Source organism: Typopeltis vanoorti, chromosome 13 (assembly GCF_054136105.1).
Source record: "Typopeltis vanoorti isolate ZY-2024b chromosome 13, IOZ_Tvanoo_1.0, whole genome shotgun sequence".
In the NCBI taxonomy this organism is placed as follows: Eukaryota; Metazoa; Arthropoda; class Arachnida; order Uropygi; family Thelyphonidae; genus Typopeltis; species Typopeltis vanoorti.
Window position 1 is genome coordinate 69,570,059 of NC_143561.1, and position 21,173 is coordinate 69,591,231.

Genomic DNA, 21,173 nt, shown 5'->3' on the forward strand with positions numbered 1-21,173 from the left:
TTGTGGTCAGAATTGCCCAGGGGGCTCACTACGTTCACTGCATATTTGGAGGGGTCATTAGTAAGGAAGAGATCTAGGGTGTTTGGGGAGTGGTTTGGGTTATTTGGTATTCTGGTCGGTTTTTGAACAATTTGTGTGAGGTTATTAGTGACTGCAAATGTTTCAGCATCTCTGCCTGCAGGATCTGTATGACTGGAAGAAGAAAGCCAATTGGTGTTATGGAAGTTGAAATCACCCAGGAGAATGATTTTGCTGTTTGGGGAGTGGGACTGGAGAAAATCAACTTTTAAGGAGAGGAAATGAAAGAGCTCAGAGTGATTTGTGGTATTAGGAGAGCGATAGAGACAGCAGATGAATTTGATTGAGTGGGGGAGGAATATCTTCGGCCAAAGAAGATCGAAGTCGGGCGAATCTAAGTTAGTTGCTCTCTGGCAGGGAATGTCAGAGCGGATATATGCACAGACGCCACCCTTGGATCGAAAGGAGTTAAATAGTGTATATAGTTAGGAAGGTTGAGATGAATAGTGCTGGGGAGAAAGTGCGATTTGAGTTTCTGTTAAAAAGAGTAGGCGGAGTTTGGTGGACTGCAGATGGTAGTGGATGCTATTAAGTTGGAGTTGAGGTCACGGATGTTGGTGAAGTGGATATGCAAGGTTCTGTGAGGCATGGATTTGACCCCAAGGGTCTTGCACGTTTCCTATGCAGTGCCTGCATGCTGGTGTCCTTGGTGGTTGCTAGTGGTGTCACTTGGTTTTTGTACTAGTTTGGATTGTTTGTATTCTATCACCCAACTGTTGTCTCCATTTTGGCGTTTTTCTTCTAGTTGTATTCGGAGTTGGCGTCTTTTTTCTCTCTGGGCAAAGGTTCAATCGGGTCGAGCACATAGGCGCGACTGGGGGCGAGTATCCTTTAGCTTGTTGTTTATCGCTGTTATAAATTTGACTGTTTATTGGTGAGTCGCAGGTCACTTTCACGAGATGTGGAAAGTTCAAAAGTTCATACCTTCCTTTCTTTTGGGTCCGATACGATGATATTTTATGATATTTCTGGGATCGAAATTACATTCTCCTGCAAGTTTGCCGACGTCTTCTTTTAAGGATTTACCGTTTTCCTACGGAAAGTTCAGGATAACATCGTTGAGTTTCCTATTTTCGGCTTCGAGCGACTCGTGTACCGATGATGTGATAAGTTCACGAAGTTCTTTAGCAGGCACGGTTCTGGTGTCCCAAGCAAATTTTTAGATTTTTTTTTCTTTTAAAATAGAAATTTTGTACTGCATAAAATAATAACATTTCCTACTAACGTAGTCCTTTTTTTATTTTAATATTGATTTTTTTAAAAAAAATATGTTTTTATATACTGATGGAATGCTGCCGACTTTGCCGGTGACAACAGTTGGTCCAAAGAACAATATTAGTGGTGATAAATTTCATCCTTCCAACACATAATCACTACAGACCTGTAATTCACTTGAAGTATTTCATGAACGCTAAACTCGTCATGGCCTATTTTTCCTATGGGAGGAGTAACGTTCGATGAACTATAACCTATACTTATACTTCTGACCAGACAGTTAATATTACACTTTGAACTCAAAGTGTAATCAGCTATTATTAATTCCACACAGCGCGTGGAACATTCCTGTAAGTGATTAACTAATGAACTAATCGTAAACTATCTTTGTTATTGTTGGCTGTTAGATCAGAGAAGAGTTTACTTCACCTGATTCTTACTGTGGTTGGCAATTTAAGATTTTTTAAATAAAATTTTATTTCTTTAATGTCTTTATTTTCTTTATTTATTTTCTTTAAATATATTATATTTATTTCTTTAATGCAAGCATATGTCAATGTTTTTATTTTATCCATATATGAATTATTTTTTAAAATATTTTATATTTACTAAATATAATATCTTATAAATAATAATATACTTCTCATTTTAATAAAAAGTTTTAAAATAGATTTTTAATTTCAAAATATAACTCTAAGTTATAAAAACACCATTTATATTTTCTAAAACAAGAAATATAAGTGATTAAAAACTAATGTGATGGGTTGAATCAATCGACCGTTAGATGCGGTGATTGATTCATTCAATTCCCCTGGAGGGTAATGGATGGCAATGCTGTAGCCAATGAAGTTCAAACTGAGGCTCGACTATTGCTGTTCCCCCCCCGCCATGATCAGAGCTTTAATAGCGCAACAGTAACACCTTATCCCTACACTATCCTCTACAGATAACGGGGAGATGGGTTGAATCAATCGACCGTTAGATGCGGTGATTGATGATTGATTCATTCAATCCCCTGGAGGGTAATGGATGGCAATGCTGTAGCCAATGAAGTTCAAACTGAGGCTCGACTATTGCTGTTACCCCCCCCCCGCCATGATCAGAGCTTTAATAGCGCAATAACACCTTATCCCTACACTATCCTCTACAGATAACGGGGAGATGAAAAGCATTCTTGCTTCGCCCCTTTAAGCCAGTCCTTATAAGGACTATAAAAACTAATGTGGAGACGTACTATATACCCTTGGAGGGTAATGGATGGCAATGCTGTAGCCATCCATTTCTTCATTCAGATGACGGGATAAAGAGTCAAGGACTCAGTCCATCTCCCAGTTCTTTTAAGAACTTGAAACTAATGATTGAGATTCGATTTTGCATTCCGCTAGTGGAGATGGACGTGTTTTATGTTTCATTTACTATGCTTGAAAACCGCACCTTTTTAAGCTGTACTACACAATTTACGAAGGTATTCCGTGAATCTTGCATTGCACTGGCTCTAACCCTGTCCGAATTCCCACTATCTCCTCCTATACACGAAATGTGTATGAGATCAATGGCCGCATGGGCCTCACCCACAATTGATGACCAGTGGTGGATGTTTGGCTTTAGAGAGGTAGGAAATCCGAGCTGAGCAAGCAGTTTCACGGTCTCTCCCCACAACACCGCTTCTTGAACTTTGCTAGTTGACTGTTTCAGTCAACACGATTGTGCTGGCAGATCCTTAGGCTTGTGGGAATATAATTGTAGGCTCACCGTCCTACTTTATTACCAAGTCTTTCCCAGCCCTCAAATAACTCCAGAAGACGCCTCATTGGCATGGAGGGCATTAAGGAACAGATCCGGACTCTAAACAAGGAGGTGACACTAGATGTGCTAAAGTTTGAGACTGACTGGCCGGGTTATTTAAACCTGTACGTCCAAACAAACGATCCAGAAGGAGAGGATGAGGAATCTCAAGGGGAATTAATTACTGTTCAGCCACTTAACCCCTCCCCGTCATAAAAACTCACAAGGGGAGCATTCAAACAAACGGCGAAGAACAACAGAAGATCTTATGGAGGAGGACTCACCCACAGAGGACGTTCCGAAAAATTCGGAGAAGGTTCCCAATCATATTACCGGATAAGGAGAAATGAACTTCTGTCACATGAGCCCTCAGGGAGCACAACATCACATACTCATGGGCAGAAAAAAAAAAACTCACATGAGGGAGTCAAAATCCAGCCAGCTACGGTCACTGACTACAGTCAGATGACAAGGCTAATGGACAACAAAAATCTTCTCTAACATATATTTTCTTTACCAAGAGAAAAGACCATAAAGGTGGTGATACGCGGTGACACAGAAGGAATCACCCCCGAAGAAATTTCCGCTGATCTAAGCAACCAAAGTCTCACCCCAATCAAAGTGAGTAGGATGCTCAGCTCTGACAAGAGGCCAATGCCTTTAGTACTTGTAGAGACTGATAACACTCAGAAGATATATGAACTGACTACTATTAGTGCCCTCAGAATCACCACGGAACCTCTAAGAAAGAGAGCGTTAGCAGGACAGTGCCACAGATGTCAGCGGTCTGAGCATGCCCAAAAACTATGTCGGGCCAACTTCATGTTCTTAAAATGCGGCGATGGCCACCAGACCATCATATGCACCAAACCAAGATCTACGCCGGCGAAGTGCTCAAACTACGGAGGTCCCCATCCCACCAACTACAAAGGGTGTGTAGCACACCCAAAGAACTGCGGGTTAGCGAATGTCGCCCATCAGTGACACTCCTGGAAACCGTACAGATCGCCATCCAGTTCAAACAACCTCCACTTTAAAACTCAGGAAGGAAAACAACCTGAAACCAGGACCAAAACATACGCCGAGGCTGCACGAGCCAAGTATACTTCCTCCAAAGAACTCACAAGCTCCAATCTAACATTAGTACTAACTGCCTCACCAGCTACCATGCTCCAGGAGTTCAGCAAAACAAATCCTACTGCACCCTTCACGAAGAAATTCCTGCAAAGTACCCATTCAATTCTGACGGGTCTCAGTCATGAATAAAAGGGAATATAAGCCTAACTCCCTTATCATAACTGCGTGGTACGCAATGGACTGAGAAACAAAATCCTGGAAATGCAAGAGTTTACTCACAGATTCAATCCTGATATAATATTAGTAAATGAAACACATCTCAGGCCAGCTAATAATCCTAAATTACGGAGCTACATATTGTACAAAACAGACACACTCACCACCAGTGGAAGACGTACAGCCGTATACATTAAAAACTATCTAAGCCACAACGTCCGGACCAATCCGCAAACCAAGAACCTAAGATAACAGGTATTGAAGTTCGTACAAACAATGCTGGCAGTATCAAAAATCTATGCTGTATACATCCATCCAGCATTCCATTTCTGGTATCTGACTTGGACTCCATTCTCGGCCTCCACAGACTCCATCATCATGACTGGAGACTTTAATGCGAAGCATACAGCTTGATTCAGCTCCACAATCAATGACAAAGGCAATATTCTAAATCATTACTCAACGCGAAACTCGATTGTTATAGCTGGACCCACAGAGCCCACCCATCACAGCCCAGCTGAAAGCTCAGATGTACTCGACATCGCCATTCGCAGAAACATCAGATACCAATATCAACTGGAAACGGTAAACGCGTTGTCTTCTGATCACAACCCCATTCTGCTTAAGCTCTGTACACAAGAGCAATTCTCTTCTCCGCACTCCTTTATATCTTGGGACAAGCTCTCCAGAACTCTCTCAAATCACATCGGGCCAGTACCTATTATCCACAAAAAAAGAGGAAATAGACAACATAGCCGTAAACAACCTTACCAGCCAAATCAAAAAAGCAATAGCATCAGTTACCCAAACCACAGTCTTTCACCCTAGCGGTCGGATCCCTGAGGAAATAATGACCTAATCAGATTAAAAAACAATCCCAGAAAGAGGTATCATAATACAAGAGCCCCAAAAGATAAAACAACTCTGAATAATTTAAATAGACAAGTCCGTGAAACTCTGCAAAAACATCGAAACCAAGATTGGGAAACCAAACTGACTAATCTAAACCCAGAAGACAACTCCCTCTGGAAATTCTTGAGAACCCTCCGCACTAAAAGCCGACCTATACCCCCAATCGACCAAGAAAGGAATTGCTCACTCAGATAAAGAAAAAGCCAAAGCTCTAATTGACAGCTTGGAAACACAATGTAACCCCTCTTTTGAAAATCTGAACATCAGAATTATCTACAATTCACCCCCGAGTCAAGAAGGTCTTAAGGCAACGAAAGGATAACTCAGAACCTATCACATCCACTTCTCCATCAGAAGTTACAAATATCATAACCCCATCTGAATAACAACAACAAAGCTCCAGGTCCAGATGGAATCACAAACAGAAATATCAAACTACTCCCCAGAAAAGCCATTACGCATCTAGTCAACATAATCAATGCCATCATCTGATTCCAAATGAGCAGTTCGGATTCAGAAAAAACCATAGCATTGTAGAACAAATACACCGATTGGTCCAATATATCAAAAGGTTTCAACTGGACTCTCCACACAGCTGTGGTAGTTATAGATACTGCGAAGGCTTCTGATAAGGTGTGGCATCGGGATCTTCTCTACAAACTCATCAAATTCAATATACCAATCAATTTAATAATCCTAGTCAATATCCTAGCAGGTGTGCCACAGGGCTCACTTCCCCCCCCCCCCTTGCTATTTTCAATCTACATAGCTGATATCCCGCAAAACACAAGTTCAACAATCACCGCATTACTAGCAAGATCTCTCAGCCCCAAACTGGCTATCAGAAGACTACAAAGCAGGATTCATACACTGGAGAATGGCTGATGGACTGGAGGATCCAAGCAAACTCCCACAAGTCATACTGTTTTCCAAAAAGAAGGTCCAGTCCAAGGAGAACAAACACGTGCTAGGAGTCAAGATTCCATGGCAGACTGAAGTAAAATAATTCGATGTGATGCTTGACAAAAAACTCCAAATCATCACTCATATAAAACACATAAGCTCGAAGACATCCAAAGTAATCGCGCAGCTCTACCCCATGATCAACAAAAGAAGCAAACTGGATACTCGGTACAAACTACTCATACACAGGATGGCAATACGCCCAGTCATCGCTTACGCATCTCCTGCATGGAGCCATACCTCAGATACAAACATTCAAAAACTGCAGAGGATACAGAACAATTCCATGAGAATGATTTCGGACACCCCATGGTTCATTAGAAACTCCAAATTCACTGTGAAGTCAACATTCCCTACACCATATCCCTCCTTCATGACCTAGCAGAAAAGTTCTTCACCAAGACAAGCAATCATCCAAACCCGCTGGTCAAGCGAGCTTCAGACTACAATGAAGCAGAATTCTACAAATACAAAAGACCCAAGTGATTTCTACGCTCAGCTGAACACAACTAATCTCACTGCCCTTCCAGGGCGAGATTGAAGCTCAATAACTCTCCACTCAAAGAACTTTCCTTCTCAGACAAAGGGGAATATGAAAAGCATTTATGCTTCACCCACCAAACCAGTAACGTTCTGCGTTTGAAACTAATTACTACTATGTGCTGTCTTCCACGCTTTGCACACTTATTCGCCAATTTCCTATCGGAAACTATGTCCTTTTATTCCCAATTAACTCTAAGCGTGTAAGAACATGAGGTGGCGCTGGTCAACATCCGTTCGAGTTCGATATCCAACTTCAATTCTGCTGAACCGCCTCCTCCTCCTTGCCTTTGACTTATAACATTACATGTGGTGTTTCCCAAGGATTACGACCAACAACTATTCAAGAAACATCAAGTTACTTTTGTGATGAAAGTGGGTTCTAAAAATTTTTCATATTAAAACAAGAAGGTTTTTTTTTTTCGTTTAGAGCAATTAGATATTTTCAAGCTCTAGATTATATTATCATTAAGCGAAAACAGTAAGTAGATCAAACCAAATAAAAAAGCATAAAAATATAATATAGCAAGAGTGATCCTAACTCAACATTGGTACCGTCAACATAAGAAGCCTGAATGGCAAAGAAATGGAACTGGCTGAGGAATTGGATAAGTACCAGATCGACATAATAGGGGTGACTGAAACAAAAAAAGACAAAAACTGGTGAGATCTTTTTGAGCAATAAATACAAAGTGTTATATTCAGGCACTGACAATCAAGGAAAAGAAGGAGTAGCCATAGTATTCAACACAAAATACGAGGCTAATCTTCTTGAATGGCAGTCAGTCTCAAGTAGAGTAATGTGGGCAAATATGAGAATGGGGAACTGGACAATGAGACTTATTTGTGCCTATGGTCCCACAGAAGGTTCTACTAAGGTAGAAGTTGAGAAATGTTTTGAGGCTTTAGAGAAAGCAACTGACACAATGAAAAAGGAAAAGTTGGTTCTTGTTGGGGATCTAAACATCAAAGTAAGAGGCAAGGGATAAGAAAAGCCTCATTGACTATGTTATTGTCTATAGTGAGGTTTTCTAACTAGTGCAGAACACTAGAATGTACAGAAGATTTGAAATTGGAAGTGAAAACTATTTAGTTTTGAGAAAAATAAAATTGAATTTCATATTGAAAAGAAGAGTGTGCAAGGAAGTTTTAAAACGATTCAAAGTTGAGCAGCAATCAGATGTGAACTCTAGACTAAAATACACCAACATTATTTAAAAAAAAAAACAACTTAAAGAGTTTTAAAACAAGAACCAAACCTTGGAGATTCAGTGGCAAGTCCTGAAGAGAACGCTGATTGATTCAGCCAGAGAAGCATGTGGGGAGGTTGTTTGCAAGGATAGAAAAATTAGAACTCCATGGTGGATACAGGAAGTTAAAAAAGGCAGTGAAGGAAAAGAAGAAAGCCTTTCAAAAGTTCCTGACAAATAAGTCAGCTGGTACTCTTAGAAAATATAGAGAAAAATGTAAGAAAGCAAAGCATTGTATAAAATTAGCTAAACAAAAGTCATGGGAGGACTTTGGCAAGAACATAGAAAATAAATATCAAGAAGGTGGTAAAACATTCTGGAGGCTGTGAAGAAAGCTCAGAAATGGAGGAAAGAGTGCTGTAAAAGGAGTTAGAGATGATAAAGGTGACATGAAAATGGGAGAAAAAGATATCCTTGAAGTATGGAGTAATTACTTTGAGAAATTGCTAAATGAAACAAGTAGTGAAAGTATGGTGGCAGAAAACACTCAGTAGGCATGCCATCATCTGGAATATATATATATATATATATATACAGGGTGTTCGGGATAAATTTGACAGTTTCGTAAGGAAAAAGAAAATCTTCTTTGTATCTATTAAATTTAATGAATTGACAAAAAAACATTACAGGCAGAGTTAATTACAATACTATCAACAAGATTTACTCAAAATAACCACCATTAGCATCGATCACAGCTTCAATTCTGCTTCGGAACCTCGAACAAGCTGATGCTACAGTCTCCCTGGGAAGGGCCGCAAAAACTGTTTTAATTTTATCCATTAACTGGGCTTTTGTATTACTGGAAGTGCGATTGGTGTCTTTTTCAACTGCGCCCCATACAAAATAATCCATGGGGTTAAGGTCTGGGGAGTTTGGAGGCCAAACATTTGGACTGGTGAAGTCGTAGAAATTTTCAGACAACCATTTTTGACTTTTCCCAGAGGTGTGGCAAGGGGCCGAATCCTGCTGCCATACATACGGCCTACCATTGGCTACCCTTGTTATCCAGGGCTTGACTACAGTTAGCAACTCCACGAACAAAGCCCGAATTCCAATGCCAGGGTTCTTCAACACCTGTTCCTGCAGATTTGCGAGGAATTCTGCTGTACGAACGCAATCAGATCGTCTGCTAGGGATCTTTCTTCTTGCTACATCCTCGTAGTCACCATTGCAAGTCTCTAGTTCATGCCTGATTGTTTTTACTGTATTCAGGGAGCATTGGGCAGCAGTCGTAATATCCTTATTTTGATGGCGGGCACGAATCATCATGATACAAGTTATTCTCTTCCATGATTCAGGTGGGTTCCAGCTATCCATCCTTTCTGACATCTTGTATATGAATGAAGAAGGGTCCAAACTTTTAAATGAAGAGAAGTGTGTGTTAATACATGTAACTTACGGAAAAATATAATTAATTATAAATATGTCAAATTTATCCCGAACACCCTGTATATATATATATAATGCTCAAATATGGAGTCTTACAATAGCTGCACTGCATAATTCACAAAGCCTGGACAGAGGGACGAATCCTCGATGATTGGAGTAGAGCCCTCACAGTACCCACCTATAAAAATGGGAATAAAGCTGAATATGAGAATTACAAAGACATTTCTCTACTGAGCGTCCCTGTAAGATTTATGGAAGTATTCTTGAGAAACGGCTAAGAAAAATTGTGGAAGAAAAGCTTGGTGAAGAACAAGCTTGGTTCAGGCCAAACAGAAGTTGGGATCAGATTTTCACTTTAAGATATTGAGTAGTCATGGAAATATAACAAAGATCCGCATTTAAGCTCTGTAAATCTGGAAAAGGCATATGACAAGGTGCTAAGAGAGAGAGAGAAGCTATTCAAAACGCTACAGTTATATGCAGGGCCGTCGCCAGATTAGTTCGCACCCTGAAGCAAAAAATTAAACATGGCCCCTGATGGATTATAAGACAAAAATATAAGTAAAAATCTCCAATTGCTATTTTGTTTTTATTACAAGAGAAACATTAGTGCAAAACGATTACATAATAATATTAATTAAATGTTTGCTCTACGGGGATATCGCACAACAAAACTGTTTATAAGTTCGTCTAAATTTAAATTATAAGCTATGTCCGCCTCTATCGATGTAGTTGCTAGACCAACCAATCTTTCTTGGGTCATTGCTGTTCGCGCAAATAATGTTTAATCAGTTTAAGCTTGGAAAAACTTCTTTTCGCACTTGCGACGGCGCCTAGCGCAATATGGCTGAACTAGCGCCCTTATTAAGCTGCGCCGTGGGGCAAGCTGCCTCTATGCTACGCCCTGTCCACGGTACTGGTTATATGGTGTCAAGGGGGCATTATATCAAGCAATACTTAGTCTTTATTTGAGTTGTGAGTCAGCAGTTAGAATTGAAGGAAGTACAGGAAGATGGTTTAATGTTAAATCTGGTGTCAGACAGGGATGAACATTATCCCCTCTGTTATTCATTATCAATATGGATCACATTATGAAGGAAAGTGGTATTAAACCTGATATCAAAACTGGAGATGTTAATCTCAGCTCTTTACTTTAGGCAGATGATGTTATACTTTTAAATAAATCCACTACAAGTCTAAAAGATTTCCTGACTAAATCGAATAGCTGTTGTAATAGATATGGTATGAAGGTCAGCAATAAAAAGACAAAGACAATGAAAATAAGCAGAATCATTGAAAATGTCAACTGTGTTGTGAATGGAGAACCTGTGGAACAAGTAAAACATTTCAGCTACTTAGGCACGATTTTTAGTGAAGATGGCAAATTAAATATAGAAATAGAGAACAGAATCAACAAAGCTGGTATGGTGGGAAGTCAAATGAATAAATTTATATGGTATAAGAGAGAAATTAGTCGGAACACTAAATTAGCTGTATACAAGACAGTGTTCAAACCAGTTTTAACTTATGGATCTGAGAGCTGGGTCAGAAGTAAAACACTTGACCAAAGACTAGAGACCACAGATATGAAAATCCTAAGAGAGATTAGAGGCGTGAACAGATGGCATCATTGGCAATCTCATATTAAAAACAAGGATTATTAGGAAAGAACTTGACATTGTCAGCATCCAGGAATGCGTTAGCAGAGCTAATCTCAGGTGGTATGGTCACTTAAACAAGTGTTCTTTGCCATGATGGCAGGTAAAAGACCCAGAGGAAGACCAAGATATAAGTGGATTGATAGAGTAAAAAGTGCCTTAGAAGACAGAAATATAAGATCTGATAATATTGGAATTTTAACAAATAACAGGCTAATTTGGAAGAAAATTGTTTATAGGAAGTTTGTAATGATGTAACTTTTTACAGTACGTAGTACTATCATAAGGTCCTGTACATCCCCAACCGTGAGAGTATATATAAAGAATTTGATGATGATGAACAAGAGTGATTTTACAATTAATGTTTGAAAACACACGATAGGAGTAACATTGCGAGGTTCATTGTTAATAATATTAACACATTTGTCTCTTGGAGCCCATTTTATCAATATTAAATTACTTGGAGAACACAGACTGAATAAAATTAAGTTGTCTGACCCCTTTATTCTCGTTGCGTTGTACTGGATTTTTTTTTTAAGAACAGGAATAAGTTTTTCATTAACAATTTTCAATGCTTTTTGTGTTCCAGTGGAAAACTGTAAATATTTCGACGGTAAACAGTATATGAGTAACTTTAGTGTGTCAGTAGGAAGAGGATGAGACCGGGGAAATTTGCGGAGACGCACACACACACCAGTACATTGAGGAAAGATGTCACAATATCGGGATTAGCTTATAATACTATCCAAGAATGAAATAAAAATGTCTTACATCACGTAAAACAGACACATAAAACGATTCGAAGAGGTCTACTCATTGTGACACAACATAACAATAATCAACGGATGACAGGCATTATATACGGTCTACGTTTATAAGCAAGTTAACATCGGATAAAATACAATACTAACAGAGAAAACATTAAACGTGCCACGAATGAATCTAGTATGTAAAACACTGGTCCCTCTCTCTCTCTCTCTCTCTCTCTCTCTCTCTCTCTCTCTCTCGTATTTCCTGATATTAACTATAAAAATATTTCTTTTTAACTGATTTAAATATGTACAAAATTTTCTCTTTAATTTCATATATTTATATATTTTTCAAAATAATCCTATAATCTAGATTCTGAAAAAGTACTATAGTTTAGAAATTAGTTAATAAAATACATATTTGATTGTGAAAAAAAATATATATACACACATGTATGTATATATATATATATATATACATATACACACACACACACACACACACACACACACACACACACACACACACACACGCACGCACGAGTATATATAGTGAAGTTCAATATAACACAAGCTAATAAAATATTTTGAATACCAATCGGTTTTACAATAATGCATATGACTTTAACTAGTAGGGTGTTCTCGGTGTGTGTGTGTGTTGATTTTGTTGTAATGAGTGACAAAAATGATAACTAAATGTAATAAAATTGGTCCCAGACGTTTTTATACGAATGCTTTCATTGTAATTAAAATTTATGTAAGAGAGATCGAAGGGTTTTTATTTATTTATTTTTATTCAACTTTACAGTACATTGATTAATAAACTTTTCATTTTCCCTTTACTTTAAACTTTTATTGACTTGAAGCATGTCAGTAACTTTCTTTTAAATTAATATTTATTTGATATCATTGGTCTGAAAAATTAGTATTTGCATAACGTTCCCATCTGTTCTTAAAGAATTACATTTTTAATATTGCATTATTAATACATATTTACATACTTTGAAAAATAATTTAAAAATATCTGAAATGAATGTTATTTACATACTTTGATGATTCATATCGGAAATATGCCTTTTTTTTTTGATATTCGGTTTTAAAATATGTAGTTCTATAATTCATATAATTTATACAGATTTCCATTGTTTCCAAAAAACGCGTACGTTACACATTTTGATATATCAGAAACTTTTAATTTTTGTTTAATATGGTGTACTTATTTTTCGTAATTTTATTTAAAAATGTAAAGAAAATTTTCCCTTAGATTATTATTTTCTTTTTAAATTTATTAATAAATATTAAATAATAAATAAATAAATAATCAGAATGAGCCTTAATTTAATAAATTAAGGCTCATTCTGAAATTTGTTAGTTCGACTGATAGCTGACGTAATAAAAGTGAAGTAAAATTCACTTCCTGTTCTTTGAATGCTCACAACTGAAATGACCCGCACATTAAGTTGTAATCATGAACATACTCATTGACCATCAATCTTGATTCTGGTGTCATTTTAGTTCCGCTAGACTTATTCCTGTAGATAGAATCGTTCTGTCAAATAGAATGTTCACGTGACATCCTTGTTCAAACGATGATAGCTCATACAGAACCAATATACTGTAGGCGTCTACTTTTCTCGCGATCGCTTGTCAATAGAGTTACTTAATGGATTGCTTAATGGAGTTACTCGAACATAAAAAACGCGTTGTTATTAGTTCTTATCCGTAACAGGTATTGTTTTGAGAATCTTTCTTTTAGTGTTGCCAACTCTTAAACAGTTGAATTTTTTATTTTTTTCATTCCGTAATAGTTTTTATTATTGTTAACATATTCTGTTCCAGCTATTAAAGCAGCTTTGCTCATTCAGAAATGGTATCGAAGGTATCTAGCACGTTTGGAAGTCAGGAGACGATGTTCTTGGAGTATTTTCCAGTCACTTGAATACGCCGGTGAACAGGACCAAATCAAGGTAAAATAAATACACATAAATAAATTTATTTATTGTCCTCATCACGTTATACGTAATATTAGGAGCAATGATCTGACAGTCATGACTGCGTTGCAAAAAAAAAAAAAAAAAAAAAAAAAAAAAAAATTAATTAAAAAATAATAATAATAAATAAATAAAAAATATATATATATTGAGATAAGAATCAACAAAATATTATTTTAACATTTATTATATATTATTAAATTCTATTTATTATATCGGGTTTCCAAAAAAGGTTTTTAAACCAAGTTGTCTGTTACTTCAAATATTTGTTCGCTAGCTCCGAGTTGTATGCGCATGCGTCAATTCACTTTTAATAAGTAAATATCGAAGGTGACACTTATGTCTACATTACCTTAAACTCTGCAGGCAATTGTGTAAGCACTGAATGGGTAATAGACCCTCATTTACATACAGATTAAGCTTTGATCTCTGTCTCAGTACTACACACACATACTCCTAATTAGTTAGGTTAATGGGAATGTACTTTACTACTGTTATAATTAGCAGTAGCATAACGTTGCAGCTAATAATAGGTGTATAATTATTTCCCATAGAGGGCGCTTTATCTGATTGTTTTATGTTTTATCCAGGTCAGTCGGTGTAAGTAGCCTCTGCGTTATTTACTTAAGACAGTATAACGAAATCTGACGACAAATGCAAATATTTGCAGTTACTTTTACTGGTAGAGTAACTTAAGGCTTAATGTGACTATCTTGTTGAAGTTGAACGAAGATGCATTTGAACAGATTCTAGATTCTAATGTCGTTCAGATAATTTTTTGTAGGAAAGACCGAAATTTACCCTATAAAGAAGACGTAAAGAACCAGTTAGCTCACTGAAACGAAAAATTGGAGGGGGGGGGCAGGGAGTAGTCGAGAACAGTTCCAGGCGAATGTTTGCTTTACTTGAGTCATATTTATTCCTTCTAGTCTGCCTCTTGGAAATTTGCCATCGAAAACTCTAAAGCTCCCCCCAAGTGTTGTTCTAGGTATGCACTGAGTTATGTCATTTGAGATTGTCACTGACAATTTGTGTCTTTCTGTGTTGTCAAAATGGATCAATGAAATCTGATCTTGGTAATGCACAGAACAATCCTTAATACGGATAGGATTTTCGCTAAAATATATAACTAAAGCATGTTATAGACGAAGTATCTTCAATTCAAATTTTTTTTTATTCATACCTCCCCCTCATATTTTTTTCATGTTCTCAAGTTGAATTATGGTACCAACTGAGGCTCCATTTGATTATATAAAGATCGTTTAAAATTTTTATTTTGCTTAAAAATTAAATATTTTATATAGAATATAATATAAAATTATTTGTTAAATGTTATTTAATTAAATTATTTTATAGTATTAAATTTTTGGAATAATATAACGATATTTAGAACAACACCTTTTTGATTTTAATACTTCTAAAATACACAATGTTTTAAGTAAAGCGACTTCGATTTGGGATCAATCGACCGTGAGATGCGGTGATTGATTCATTCAATCCAATACCATTGGAGGGTAACGGATGGCAATGCTGTAGCCAATGAAGTTCTAACTGAGGCTCCGCTATTGCTGTTACCCTCCTGCCATGATCAGAGCCTTAATTGCTCAATAACACCTTATCCCTACACAGTCCTCTACAGATAACGGGGAATATGAAAAGCATTCTTGCTTCGCCCCTTTAAGCCAGTCCTTATAAGGATAAGGACTTCGATTTGGGAAAGAACAACAAAATATTTTCTGGAGGTTCATGCAAAGCATGGATCGATTAATTTTTTATAAATATATAAAAATATATAAAAAAATATCTATGTATATATAAAAAAATATATATGTATGTATATCATTTGAATTCTTGTCAAATCAAATATATATATAAATATTTGACAAGAATTCAAATGGTATATATATATATATATATATATATATATATATATTTCCCCCCCCCCCCCCACACACACACTTCTAGCAAAGTTCTTGCAACTGTTGACCTTAACGGTAAACCGTCTATTATCTCTGTTTACCAAACATTTGACGGATTGCTAGCCTGTTAAACAGATTTCAAGATTCTTGTCCAGAGGCCAAAAGTTAGGCATAAAATTAGTAAACCTTTTAATTAGCTGTCAGTAACAAGACATAACGGCAATTATCTTCTCTTAAATTCACCCAAATCGGCTAGGATAATAAGACAGTGAAGCGAAAAAGAGAAATCTGAAGCGGTTATTTCCATTGCCCTTTGGGAATTTTGATGCCAGTTACATCTAAGCTGCTGGTTTAAATTTAATATTGAGATAAATATAATATAATATAATATAATATAATATAATATAATATAATATAATATAATATAATATAATATAATAAATATAATATTGAGATAAATATAATATAGTTTAAAGGAACTGTTTGATCTCTTTGGAATAATTATAAGACAAAAGAAGAGAAATGGTAGCCGGAAAATAAATTAATTATTACACTTCATTAATATAATATGAAAATAAAAATTAAAGTAAAATTTTGTCAAATTTAGAGAACTTTTTTCAATATATTATAAATATTACTAATTAATATGATAACACATTGTATTTTTAACAATATATTTCAAATATAAAAATCTTGCATAATCAGAACATTTAATGATCGAAGAGAAAGCTGATACAGCCTCAATGCTTACAATGAGCGGGTAAATTACCCACAATAATCTCATCACCCACAATCTAAAATCCAGATGAAGGGATAAAGAGTCAAGGACTCAGTCCATCAACCAATTAAGTTTAAAGTACGTTTAATGGAGGCAAAAATCCCGGGAGGGTAATGGATGGCAATGTTGTAGCCAATGAAGTTCTAACTGAGGCTTGGCTATTGCTGTTATCCTCCTGCCAGGATCAGAGCTCATAGCTCAATAACCCCTTATCCTTACACTCTCCTCTACAGATAACGGGGAATATGAAAAGCATTCTTGCTTCGCCCCTTTAAGCCTGTCCTTTTAAGGACTTTGAAGTACATTTAATAATTTGCATATGTTTCTTCATTCTTGTTTGATTCCACGTAACTTTTGTTTCACCCCTTCATGTTTTTTACAAAGTACTTTTCTGGTATTCAAAGAGCCTCATAACGTAATAGGACACTTTCAATACTCTAAATACGAGGGCGGTCTGAAATGTTCTCGGCCTCGATCATAGATGGCAACACTATCGGCCCGATTTCTTTTTTTCTAAGTTGGTACATCTGTCGTAACCAACCATGTGAAATTGCAAGTCATTCTATCAAGTACAGTAGTTTGTTTTATACAGCTGTCTGAAGCAAAAGTGTTTGTTGCTGTATCCCTTGAAATGCATAAAATTGATTTTCGCGCGGTTATAAAATTCTTTATAAAGGAAGGTTTAACACCAAAACAAATTCATTCGAAGTTCATAAAAGTTTATGGGCATTCTTCTCAGGGCCGGATTTAGACTTGCTGAGGCCCTAAGCTATACAAAACCCAGAGGCCCCCCCCCCTACTGTTTTAAATTACATCAGCTGATCTTTTTGATTTTTTATTTGAGGCCCCGGCAGATTGTGAGACCTAAAGCTGTAGCTTTTTTTTTTTTTTAGCTTATACGTAAACCTGGCACTTATTCTTCCCCTTCGTTTTCGACAATTAAGAAATGGGCTGCCGAGTTTAAACGTGGCCGTACCAGCCTTGAAGTTGATCCACGTGAAGGACGTCCTAAAAGTGTAACAACACCAGAAATCATTGATCAAGTGCACGATATGGTATTGGATAGCCGGCCAGTCAAAGTGCGTGAAATTGCAGAGACCATAGGCATTTCAAAAGAACATGTAGGATATATTTTGCATGAAGAATTGCAAATGAAAAAGCTTTGCATAAGATGGATGTCGCGCTGATCAAAAACGCACTCGCATGAAAATCTCTGAACAGTGCTTGGAGCGTTTTAACAAGAATAAAACTGATTTTGGGCGTCAATTTATTACTATGGATGAGACTTGGATTCACCATTACACACCAGAATCCAAACAGCAGTCAAAACAGTGGACAGAAGCCGGTTGTTCAGCGCCAAAGAAGAAAAAGTCGGTTCCATCAGCAGGAAAGGTCATGGCACCGGTGTTTTGGGATGCTAAAGGCATTTTTTTTATTAATTATTTTGAAAAGGGTAAAACAATAACCGTGGAATATTATTCCGATCTTTTAACCAGACTAGACGAAAAAATTCGTGAGAAAAGACCCGGTTTGCAGAAGAAAAAAAATCATCCTTCATCAGGAGAATGCACCTGCCCACAAAGGTGTTTTAGCAATGGGAAAATTAAGGGACCTGCACTATGAATTGTTGGAACATCCACCCTATTCCCCAGATTTGGCTCTCTCTGACTTCTATCTCTTCCCCAAACTAAAACTTTTCCTTGCTGGCCAACGTTTTTCTTTGAATCAAGAGGTGATTGCAGCTGTAGAGGAGTATTTTGCAGATCTTACTGAGAACCACTACAGGGACGGGATAATGGCGCTGGAGCATCGCTGGAATAAATGTATTAGTCTCACGGGACATTATGTTGAAAAATAAAATTAATTTTGAAATTATAAATTCGTTTTTTCATTGTTTGGCCAAGAACATTTCAGACCATCCATGATTCATTTTTGCGAAATGCACTTAAAAAACATTGTCATTCCATTTAGCGTATGAAGATTGCCATGGACAACTGGTGATTCAAATTATCGCTAACTTAGAATGACAGTATTTTTTTTCAATTAGGGGCGACTTGGTTAAATCAAGGTATACTACTGTCTTGAAAAATCACGAGCTTTTCAAGTACATACACAAGCCCCTAACAATAACCAATCAGCAGATGGGGCACCTTTGTCAGACTACTCTGGAAACAATGGCGACATTGTGGACCTTCAGATGGTTCAGGATAGATGATTCACAAGTAACTCAATCCTAATAAGTAGTCAGTTATCTCTTGGGGAACTTCTTGTGAGGGTGAAGACGGACTTCTGCAGAACTCTTACTGCATTTGCAAATCCTCTAAAACATTTTTTTTTATATATAGAATTGCTGCTCTCCTTTAAAACGATACTTTGAGACATGATCGATTCCAATGTGAGTGTTTAAAATTGATCTATACTTGAAGTCGTTCAAGTATAGATAAATGTCTTGGTTAATTGACGCCCTCTATGCGTGAGTAATAGAAACTTGGTGAAAGTTCCAAAATAATTGTCTTCCATATATTTCAGGTGACGTGAGTTAGCCAAAGTTGTTCAGATTTGGTGAATAAAAGGGAAGCTTCCCCCGTTAGATCCGATAATTCGTATCAATGACATGGTCTGCTACTCTAGATAGGCTGTAGTACACGTAATAGACATAGCTTCTGTGTTCGTCCAAACGAACGCTGTTCTTCCTGTTGCATGCAGCTGCTTAGTTGTATTTCTTTGTGCCTATGAATATGCCTTTGTGATGACCAACGCGAAATATTGGTATAGTAATTTATTACCTAAATAAATTTCGTTAGTAATTATTCTTCCTAGATGTGCGTTTCCGCTATTGATTTTCAATAGAAGGATTTTCAATGTCTTAAGTATTCAATCCAGATTAGTCTTGATCAAGTTTTTCAAAGACCTCATCACTCACAGTGAGTATATGGACAAGAACCATGTATGATAAGGCAAGGATTCCTAAGTCAGTGCCCCAGTTCAAGAAGTAAACAATCGTTCTCATGATAATGATGACAACGTTTAAGAAAGAGAGAAAGAAAAAATACAAAAGCAATACAACTAATGGAAGAAAGTTATAAACCCCATGTTTGTAGCTTTCTACGAAATTTCTAGGGATCTATTGAAATTCTTCAGCAGAATTTGAAAATATTCTTAGGAGTGAGAGAGAGATAAACTATTGTCCCACAATCTCAAGACATTAATTTTGCCTTGCATGACATGGTTGACCACTGATACTTTTTTTTAATTGACGAAAGAGCCTTATTTCTTCCAATAGGATTTACAGCTCTATGAAACGGGATTCCATGATAAAAATGGGGAAAAAAAATGGCTACATCTGTGCACAGGATGGGCTTCTGATGTGTTGATATGCTTTGAATCACCAGGAGATTATATCTACGTAATCCATCTAAAGTTGCATGTATCGTCCTGAAATCTAGGTTTTTATGGAACTGACAATAAGTGACATTAATATCTTTTATAAAATAATTCTCAGAGTTTTTCTAATGTTGCAATTGTCAATGCCTTTTATAGTCCGATGTCCGCTTTTTTTAGTCCAATAACTTGAATGGTTTACAGGGCATCCATCTTGTCATGAATGTCAGACTTCATTAAAATAAATCAAAACGAAGAAAGCACAGCGATGGTTGGGTGAACTTAACAGTGGGTTTTACAAACATGAATTTTGGCGATTATTACTGTCTATTTTTCTACTCCCTGTTAACTCATTCTGCTCTTTGTAGAAGTCAATTACATTTGCCATTAATAACAGTTTAGGTAACGGAAAACTAGAGGATTTTTTTTATTTACGTGCTTTATTTTATTTGTTTATTTTATTTTTTTATTGTAACTACTCTCGAAGTTATTTATCGCGAAAGCTGCATATTTTCCGTGCTAATCGTGACTCACACTTTGAACATGCATGTGCTTTGTCAACGTGATCCAACAATAAACTGGAAAGTAGCGTGCACCAGTTTCTTTACCAAACAGTTAACATTTCAGACACGTGACAGATTGGTACGTGGATCTCTCTCTTTATCATAAAATCATATTTGCAACAACAACGTGTCCGAACAGGATTGTAAATAGGGGCCAATAACCTGGGATAATCCTACAAGTGCTCCTTTACCGAGCTCATATGGCCGACATTTTAGGCTTTCCTTATGGATATAAATTAGTTTATCTGAATATGGGAGAACCACATTTGCCAAGTGGATGGCGTCTTTGCTCTCCAACCAACAGGTTGCCGTTTCAAATCCCACTGAAAATAATTTGATAAATCAAATTATTTTCTGCGACCGGTTTGACTACCTGCTTTGTGGAAGCCTACATTTTAACGTTTGATTTATCTGACTTGCAGTCCACCCCAATATCACTTCATACCTAATTGTTGCTTCTCTTTCTGCATTTTATGGAACAAATTACAGCAGTAAGTTTAACTGGGAACGAAGTAATGAACATGAATCGTTAGGAACATTGATAACGATAAGACGAACGATTTTAGAAGGAGCGTTGCTAGCAAGACTACATTTTACGTCTTGTAGCACATTTGATCGATGACACTACCAGAGGTATTCCTATTAGATTAGAGAAGTACGACGATGACTTGTCAGGGACAAGTTTTTTATTAACTTGTTTTCAGGGACT

General features: G+C 36.8%; 1 protein-coding gene across 1 annotated transcript in view; it reads left to right on the forward strand.

The window, feature by feature from the left end:
- Positions 1–21,173, forward strand: part of LOC150100269 (serine/threonine-protein phosphatase with EF-hands pef-1-like) — a 221,740-nt gene that overhangs the window by 107,983 nt on the left and 92,584 nt on the right. The window contains exon 3 of the mRNA XM_090402569.1: positions 13,672–13,799. Coding sequence (XP_090258695.1) covers positions 13,672–13,799 — 128 coding nt within the window. The remainder of the gene's footprint in view (positions 1–13,671; positions 13,800–21,173) is intronic.